Genomic DNA, 10,487 nt, shown 5'->3' with positions numbered 1-10,487 from the left:
TCTGGCATACTACACTTCTCATAAGGTGTGCGAGTATCTTTTCTATCTGAACTTGTCTCTCTGATTACATTCGACTGAATTAGTCAGTCTACAGGCTGGAAATGTTGAGATGGAGATTGTAGCTGCACTAATAAGAGGACATGACCGCTTCTCCACGACTGGCCACGCTCCATGCTCTTCAAAGACCCGCGGAACCATCTGTGTGGAACTGCTAGGGGGTGTTCAGAGGACTACCGCATGTACTCATCTGTGTAAAACACCATGTCTATTGCAAGTGAGTGACGCAATGCATCAAAACCACAACAGTGCAATAAAAATTCATTTGGGGTGAGAGGAGGATCATATTTGGAAATCACGCTGGAAATCATACCAGTTTTCATTTATCACAATATCACAACTAGCTCATTTAATCACAATTTTTGTCACAGCTAAGTGAGCACATGTATCTGCATGGATAGCCTAACGAAACAAACAACATAAAGTTAGAGAAAGTATGTTGTAGATGGTTGGAAACTATACAGCGAAAATCATTTAGAGGTGTGCGAGTATCTTTTCTATCTGAACTTGTCTCTCTGATTACATTCGACTGAATTAGTCAGTCTACAGGCTGGAAATGTTGAGATGGAGATTGTAGCTGCACTAATAAGAGGACATGACCGCTTCTCCACGACTGGCCACGCTCCATGCTCTTCAAAGACCCGCGGAACCATCTGTGTGGAACTGCTAGGGGCTGTTCAGAGGACTACCGCATGTACTCATCTGTGTAAAACACCATGTCTATTGCAAGTGAGTGACGCAATGCATCAAAACCACAACAGTGCAATAAAAATTCATTTGGGGTGAGAGGAGGATCATATTTGGAAATCACGCTGGAAATCATACCAGTTTTCATTTATCACAATATCACAACTAGCTCATTTAATCACAATTTTTGTCACAGCTAAGTGAGCACATGTATCTGCATGGATAGCCTAACGAAACAAACAACATAAAGTTAGAGAAAGTATGTTGTAGATGGTTGGAAACTATACAGCGAAAATCATTTAGGATCAGATGCTCATAAGAACCATTATAAAAATGGCGAATAATATAGTAACATAATTTAATATTTTTACAAATGCAATTGAGGTTAAAAGGACATGATAAACAAGGAACAATTTTTATTTTGTTTTGATGCATAACAGTGTGTCCTGTGATAATGATTAATTTATGAGTAAGAGCAGTCTTTGGCCAACACTTCTATCCAAAGCAACTCACATTCTCATAATTCTGCATGAACACACACACACACACAACTTTAATTTAATTTTAATTTGATTAATTTGAACAGGGATTGAAAAAAGGATGCTATGCAAAACTGACATTTTATTAATAATAATATAAAATAATATAAAATAATAAAAAAAAAATAATAATTAAGGTTTGCATCACTTGGTAAAACCAGCATATTGTCTTGTACTGTTACTATCATGGTAATATCAAGTTATTTTTCATAAAAATTAACTCCGCTCATGCAAGTGTTGCACTTAGTAAAGCCCAGTCATGGCAATTCATAACTGTTTTATGTTTTGTCAAATTTGTATGAAGTTTTACTATCTTATTTGAACTTTTTAATGCAATCTGCTTATAAGCAACTTTCGTGCTTCGGTTTTATTAAGGTTGTAAAGATTTTTGTCATCTTCAACACATTTGACCAAGTATTTGACTCAAAAGAGTGATTCACTTTTTTGAAAATTATTCAAAAAAAAAGCTTTACTTGGTATGTAATATTTACAATAAATATCGTATATCTGTTTCTTCCCTTTTGGCACTCATTAAATGTTTTTCTCGTAACTTTTGTTGCCGTATTATGATCTATAGGAAAATCGATTTGAACTGAGTGCGCTAAAAATGAAAACCACTACACTAAAAGCCACAGTTATGACATGATGTAACTTTATTGCCTGTACAAAATCCTGCACCAAACTTTTTGTATAAATATATACATATTCGTTTTCTAATTTTTGCACAGAGATCAAAGGGTACTGCATAAAAAGTACAATCCTTTCACAATGACTTTTCTTTCTTTGACTTGGAGCACTGCATGGACACCAAGTTGTAGCTAATCAAGATATGCATGACAGAAAAGCAATGATGAAGTTGTCTGAGGAAATCAGGTAAAAGTTTATAGGAGTGGCATGCTGTCAAAAAATGATTAATGTGTCCCATCCTTTGTTGTTGTCTGTTGCAGACAGGATGGTGGCAGTGTTCATTCCGAGCTTCATTGTGTACATGGTGTATCATGGCTGCTTGTCAGGTCCCGTTGGAAACATTTCCGCATGCCTCACTTCAGTCAGACACTGCCTCCCCACTAGCACAGCAAAAAAATGTCATTTGTCTATGTGCAAGTCTTGTATTTACACCACATATTAATCTCTTGCTAGTTTACCTACTTTATCTGTCGTCACTAGTGCTGAGTTACGCACCATTGCTGTAAGCATTCTCACCATCTCTCACATAACCGGACACTCCAGTTGAAAAACATTTACCTCTGAATTCAGTTCATGCATTTGTACATGTTGAGTGCCTCTAATGTAGATTTACCATTGAGGTCACACATTTTAAGTAAAACTGTGTTTACTGAATTGCGCAGTGACCTCAGGACAAGGCTTGTACTCTCCTACAAAGAATGGTTGTTTATTGGTATCAATGGTTCCACGAAGAACCTTTAACATTCATGAAACCTTTCTATTTGACAAAAGGGTTTTTTTAGTAGAAAAAGGCTCTTTAGATTATAAAAATGTTATTCAATGGTTCTTTGAAGAATTGTTCCTTGAAAAGTTCTTTGGGGAACCAAAGAACCCCCTTTTGGAACCTTTATTTTGTATCATGTTTCAGCCATAACGGCATAATGTTTTCATATATACTGTAAAAGTTGGATTTTCACACAACAAAATTGCTACAGAGGTCAATGTCCTGCTTTATTACCATAATTTAAATGACATCAATTTGTATAACACATTAAAAAAAACTATACTGGGGTAAAATGACAATATTTTTATTCCTGTTTTGCCCATTAAAGTATTCCTCATGTTGTTCAAATTTGAATAAACCAGACACAAAACCAAGACAGAACAGTGGCTAACCACAAAAATATTTTTCTGAGGGAAGTCATCATCTTATTTTCACCTCATAAGAACTGGTGCCAAAAAATAGTTCAGAGACAGTGAAATGCGTTGCCACACAGCTTGATGGTAATTGCAGAAATACATGGCAGGAAGCACACATAACATATTTCGGTTCCTTAAATAAATCACAGATGGGCATTTTAGCAGATGATTAATTCTCTAGTCTCTGAAAATTAGGGGGAATCATCTTCTTCCATTCCCAGAGATCTGTTCACCACACATATAGAATTGTTGCATCAGAAGCCACGGATGCAAAAGCATTTTTCCAGAGCACATATTTTCTACCAAAAGATCTCTGTCTCATCTTCATGCGTGAAACATGACGATTTGTAGCTACAGTATTTACATAACCAGTGTTAAAGGTATAGTTCACCCAAAAATGCACATTCTGTCATCAATTACTCTCAAGTTGTTCCAAACCTGTATGTATTTCTTTATTCTGCTGTTGGGTAACCAAACAGTTATTAGTGCCCATTGACTTCCATAGCATTTTTTAGCTTTTTTTCATATTATGGAAGTCAGTAACTATTTGGTTTCCAAAATGATTCAAAATATCTTCTTTTATGCTCAGCGGAATAAAGAAACTGTTGTTTGGAACAACTTGAGGGTGAGTAAATGATGACAGAATGTGCATTTTAATCCAGTGGAGAAACTGACCGTGTAAATTTCTTGCTGCTGTAGGCCTAATAATTTGATTGCAGTCATCATTCATCAAGTATTTAGGTACTATGATCAAAGAGAAACTGTGGTTTTTGCACATTTAAGGCTACACAGCCTTTGTCTCCAAAGCAAATCATTCATCCAAGAAGCATGTCTGTTGGGAGGGGGAAGTCAGACAGGACATGAACATGTTTTAATTAGTAAAGATACTGTACATTATTGTTTCTCCTCTATGCCCCACCTTTCTGAAATGCGTAGATTTTTACAAAGCTCATCGGTCTAAAAAGCAAGGTGTGCTGTGATTGGCCAGCTATCCAGTGCGTTATGATTGGCCGAATACCTCAAGCGTGTGACGGAAATGTTACACCCCTCACCATACTGTTTGTATTAAATGATTAATTTAAATGTAAGTATATAGGAGTTAAAGCCACTTAATAGGAAGCGGGACCGGATTTTTAGATATTAGCATCAAAACACTCATAGTGAAGATAAAATTCATAAAAACGCCATTAGATAGAGGGATGTATAGACTGAACTACTGAACTGAATTTTTATAGTCAAGGAGAACATTTAACTGGACTTGATGTTGGCTATTTAAAATGTAGCAGCTAAAGCAAAAAAAAACAACAACAGTAACAACAAAAACAACAAAAAGTGAATTGAATCTCAATCACCTGCTATTTTTGTAGCGGTTTCACTAACTTAATGCTTAATAGGAAGCGGGACCGGATTTTTAGATATTAGCATCAAAACACTCATAGTGAAGATAAAATTCATAAAAACGCCATTAGATAGAGGGATGTATAGACTGAACTACTGAACTGAATTTTTATAGTCAAGGAGAACCTTTAACTGGACTTGATGTTGGCTATTTAAAATGTAGCAGCTAAAGCAAAAAAAAAAAAAACAGTAACAACAAAAACAACAAAAAGTGAATTGAATCTCAATCACCTGTCTATTTAGGAAATGTCATCTTGTGAAATTTCCATATCAGTCCCCAAGAAAGAATGAGTATGCTGATATACAACATATTGGTTTAGAATCATTTTAACGCTACAATATATTCATTAATAAAAAGTGAGTTTTAACTTTTTGTTTTATTCCCAAAGTTATTTATTTATTTATTTATTTATTTTTAGGAAAAACAATATAATAAACAATTTTTACTTGAAAAGCTGAACTGGGAAAAACGCTGCATTTCTTATACACTGAGTTATGTTGCTCACTACCAGTCTTATGTCTATGGTGTCATTGAAATATTTATATGCCTAATACGGCAGGAAAATACAGTACATGCATTCATAGAGTGTCAGCAATGTTTCAGGGACGTGTAACAGAGATCTTTCCGTCATGAAATCATCAGGCTGAGTCTCTAGTACATTACTGCTACAGAAAGCCCAGAAATGAACATAACAAAACTTGAACTAGAACTCAAAATGTAACTGTTAATTTGGCTGTGAAAAACATCACCTTTTACGAAAATTAAATGGACTGAAAAACATCCATCAGTGACACCGATCTTTTACTTTCATCCTCATTCAGCGAACATTCGCGACATTTCTTTTCTTTTCTGTTTCCACTAACAACAGTGCAGAACTAGAAAAACCACATTTTACAAGCTTGCGCGAGTGTATGTTCCACCTTGACCAACGATCCTGTGCCATAAAAGAGTACTTATATACATATTTGCATTGCATGCTTAAATCCTTGATTAGACTGTAAATTAAGATTTTGACATTTAGATCGATCATTCGATCATTCATGTATGTATATGCATGTATGCATTTATTTAGCCTATTTTAGTAGTTGTTATTGTTGTGTTAATGTTATTAACAGAGAGCAAAATGGAGTCGGATATGCTACTTGTCGTTCAGTGACATTTTGTTGTGATTACTGTATCGTTTGCACAATAACATTCGGAATTTGGAAAATATGGTTTAGGAAACTCTATCATAATGGTCGTGGATAAATGTTTGAACCGACACTGTCAGTTAATATTGATAATATATTGATAGGCGATTTGTATCAGTATTACTTACTGATTGCTCAACAAGACAGGTTCCATCGATACAATTTTAAACACAATTTTCTTTTCTCACTAATGTTTGGCTCCGAGGAGGCATCCAAGATAACGTGATCGATGTTTAGGTCACAATTCATTTTGGCATAATATCTGGCATATATAAAACATGTTGCTGTATCAATTAGTAACCGCTTCAAACAAATATCACACCGATATTGATGTACGGTGATGTAGGCCTATCTTCTCTTTCTGTTCACTTGGTGCCAAGGTACCAATCTTCCTTTCTTTTCTTTTAATTTTCACACAACTGAAATGACAGTTGTTTGTCATTGTGACATTATGGCCTATAACGGTTTGTGTGTTTAAAATATTTGCAGTTTATCTCCCCCCGGAAATATTTAAAGTTATTTTCTCAGCAATTCATTCCTAATTGAGTAAATACAATTTTGAGATTAGCCTATGTATTTTTATATAGTCTCCGTTTTCCCTGTGCACGTTTCTAGTCTAGTTAATTCCAGTGTCCACGAATCAAGAGGTGCTCTTTACTCCTCCACGGTGACGGGGACATACCACTCCAGCGCTGGCGAGAGCCCTTTGGGTGTCAGAGAAGAAGTCATGACAAACTAAGACTTTTTTGCAACTTCGTGTTAATGATTTATTTAGTTAATAGGATATATTATTTAATTTTTATGTTTTTATGCATTTTTTAAAAACTATTTTAAATAATCGGTTAACATTTTTTACAAAAAAGTAGACGTATAAAATAAAGTATTATGATTTTAAAGCCATAACGTTTAGGCTACATGAAGTGTAGCTGTAGTTGTATTACAGTTAGCTGTCATTTCACCGTAGACCTGCAGGTGATTGCAAGAAACTGAGCTTACCATGCACCTAAAACTCTAGGATTGCTACAGAGAGCGCTCGTAGATCTACAACGATTTTCAAGTAGGACTCCTGCTTACAGTTTAACCATGATTTCGGGAAAAATTGTATAAGGTGATTGCAATTATTGTTTCTACTATCTGCTTTGGCTTATGATGCTTTTGAGAAATGTGACCCAGATCCTTTATGAAGAGAAAAGAAAACTATATAAAAACTCTTGTAGCCATCAGAATTACATACATTTCTTTAACTAATAGAATAAAACGTAGTATAGGCTTGGTAATAACAATAATAATAATAATAGTCGCGTCGAATATAATGCAAACTGTTTTTGATTATGCATATAGGCCTATTACACGAAGATATGTATGCCGAGCCCGGCATCTTCCACAAGGTTGCAAACAAACATCAACCAATGTCATCACAAATGCTTTAAGCAAAATTACTGTAGAACCGTTTTACGCAACTTTCCCAATCGAGGAATATCTATATCTATAGATATTTATGCAATCCTAATATATATATATATATAGGTTCCATCGATACAATATATATATATATATATATATCGCAATAAATTTTGCACCGTGCATGTGGCAATGATCCAGCATCAACACAGATAGCATCACTGGAGGCGCCAAATGCGGACAAGCACCATTACGCTCAGTAGCGCACATGAGAAAACAGCAAAATGGCCTTATCGCTCCGTGCAGAGCATATTGCGTGAAACACTCTCTTACTGAAAATTCAGCAAGAATGCAGATGTTATAGCACGTTTTGCTGCTAATTTAGAGTGGACACAAATGTACTGAAAACACTAGGCAGAATGAGCATAGAAAAGCAGTTTGTTATATGTCGGTAACACTTTAGAATAGGGAACATTTATTCACTATTAACAACGACTTTTCCCTCGATAAATTCCTAATTTGCTGCATATTAATAGTTAGTAAGGTAGTTGTTAAATTTAGGTATTGGGTAGGATTAGGGATGTAGAATAAGGCATTAATATGTGCTTAATTAGTATTAATAAATGGCTAATATTCTAGTCACATGCATGCTAATAAGCAACTAGTTAAGAGACCCTAAAATAAAGTGTTACCGAAATTTCCATAAATCTTTGCGAGAATTTGAAGTGAAATTAAGTTCTCATAAAAAGACAATAACGATATTGAGATGGTATGCAATACCTTTATTTAGCATATTTACACATGAATTTATAAAAATATATAACTAAAGCTTTTTTCATATTTACATTAACAATTAATTACTTTGCTCACAAAGGGTTTATTTATTGTACACGTCTATGTAATGTATTGCCATTCCTTAAAAATGATTTTGTACTGATGCGTGATTTAGCTTTAAGACTTTACAATCTCAGTGTTGCATCCGCTATGCTGTCGCTGTCATAAATAGCATGTAGACAAACCCAGTATGACAGTATAATGGTTAAACAGCCAACCACCAAACAACGCAGCCTGGAGACAGTTATAGTTAGAGTAAAGAACAAAGTCGGATACATTCATTCGGCTTTACAGAGAACTTGTTCTCCGAGAGCGCTGGCCGCGGGTTCGAACAGCACAACACCGTCGAAAGATGTGCATTGGTTGAACTTACGGTTTGCTTTCTTGAAATACTAAACTGATGCAGGCTATCTGTGCTGTTACGAGGATGAGGCAGAAAGGCTGAGTCCGTGTATATTGCTCAAGGATTCGTGCTGCTTGCTTAAGGGACTCTGTGGTTTTCTGTCTCCTGCGGAGGACAAACAGGAGAACATATTTAGAGAGAAAACAAGTCGCAACTCTCCTCACATCCAATCACGCATTTTCTGTGCAAATCTATGGGATCGGGGCATGTTCAAAAAGACGATTCGATTTTCAAAAATTGGCCACTGTTACATTTCCTCTAAAATACATTTAATAAAAAAATTCTAAAATAGGCTAAACGCTTTTGAAATATACTTATAATTTTCATATTTACGTATTACAAATACTGGCCGTTTATTCAATAATGTATATTTATTTTGAATTTATAAAATGTATCGTTTGTTAAAGTAAGCTCATATATAACGCCTACAATAGTTAATCATAGACATGCATAGTCATTAATCATGGAAATGCATTTCATATAGGCCTATTAATGAGGCCAGTCATTCTGGTGAGCATATAGACCGCAACTGAGATCATACTACAATGCACGCTTTAAAAAATAAAGGTTCTTTATTGGCATCAATGGTTCTATGAAGAACCTTGAACATCCATGGCACCTTTCAAATGCAGAAAAAGGTTCTTCATAGTTGAAAAAGTGTCTTTAGATTTTTAAAATGTTCTTCAAAAATGGTTATTTTAGGAACTGTTCACTGAAAGGTTCTTTGGGGAACCAAAAATGGAAAAACACTGCAAAAACACCCTTTTGGAACCTTTATTTTTAAGAGTGTACTTACACCGCTCACTTTACCCTGCATGACCTCATTCTTTTAAGAAATGTTATGTGCATGCCTAATGGTTTTAGCCTATCAGGCTTTTATATAAAAGTTGGAACATGTATTTATTTATTTCCCCAGGTGTTGTTTCTAGCAATTAGAAAGTAAAGTGAATGATCATATAAATCTAATTATGGGCGTTTAAGAAGTGTATAAATATCTTAAAATTAGTCATTGAAAAAAAAAATACTTTAAAGTCAGTTAAGATGCCCGTGGAAAATTCGCTCTGTGAGCAATTATACTCAAATCTCATTGATAATGGACAGCAGTTGAAGTGTGACCGATATCAAAGTATGATTATGCATACCATGTTTGAACGCCATAGAAGAATGGATGTCACTCGGGTGCATCGCTACGCCACCGCCAGGGTGGGAGAGGCTGGTTCCCTGGGCTTGCCAGTGATGCCCTGGGCTCACATAACTGCCTGCCGGGCCACTGTACACGCCATACTGGTTGGAGGGAGAGTACGCGCATGCTGGGACATAACTAGACAAAGTCGACGAAGGCTGAAGAAACAGGAGGAAAAACAAGCACGTTAACAAAAAAACAAAACAAAAAAAAATATATATATATATAGTATACAAATAATACATGATAAGGTAACACTTTGTATTTCCGTTTTGTGGCTATATTACATATAAATAGGCGTGCAATAGAATTTGTTTAAGTGTATTAGCAGCTCTATAAAAACAAAATATAAAATTATATTTTAGGTACTTAATTTTTTATTACACAGTACTTATGTAATTACAAAATAACATGAAAGATAACTGTGACATCCAAAGTCATCCAAATGATTTATGAACAGAGTTTGTATCAGTAACAATAAAATAATTGCTACGATACCTGAGGGTATTTTATGTCTGCATCAATAGCTGATTTGTCTATTCCATTGACTCCATGAGCAGAGGGAAATGTCGCTCTATTCACACTACCCCAGTCCTCCATTTTTGGTGCGTATCCTTCAGCGCTAGCAATAGCTAGAAAAAACATTAAATGCATTTAACTTTCTCTTTTTGCTTTACTTTGCAACCAGCTAAATCAAAATTACTCCAAGCGGAATAAAGCATTATGGAATTAACCAATTTCAGCGACAGTATCCCTTGTAACTGAATGATTTAAACGACATATTTTAAACCATTCGACACAAATGTGCAGCACATGTAAAATGCATACATATTAAGCGAAAATTAATGCATACATATTTGCTTAAATGGATTTTAAATAAATATATTATCATCAGTTACTCCAAGTGACAATATATGGTACATATTCT

General features: G+C 35.1%; 1 protein-coding gene across 1 annotated transcript; it reads right to left on the bottom strand.

The window, feature by feature from the left end:
- Positions 1-8,392: 8,392 nt before the first annotated feature.
- Positions 8,393-10,281, bottom strand: LOC107558459 (paired box protein Pax-1-like). The gene is made up of 4 exons (XM_016242123.1): positions 10,263-10,281; positions 10,058-10,191; positions 9,519-9,717; positions 8,393-8,481 (listed from the first exon to the last, which is right to left on the bottom strand). The coding sequence occupies exons 1-4, from the start codon at positions 10,279-10,281 to the stop codon at positions 8,393-8,395; spliced, it is 441 nt and encodes a 146-aa protein (XP_016097609.1).
- Between the last annotated feature and the right edge of the window lie 206 nt (positions 10,282-10,487).

Source organism: Sinocyclocheilus grahami, unplaced genomic scaffold (genome assembly GCF_001515645.1).
Source record: "Sinocyclocheilus grahami isolate Dianchi unplaced genomic scaffold, SAMN03320097.WGS_v1.1 scaffold646.1, whole genome shotgun sequence".
Classification (NCBI taxonomy): Eukaryota; Metazoa; Chordata; class Actinopteri; order Cypriniformes; family Cyprinidae; genus Sinocyclocheilus; species Sinocyclocheilus grahami.
Note: the sequence above shows the minus strand (reverse complement) of the source record. Positions and strands in the feature narration are given on the sequence as shown.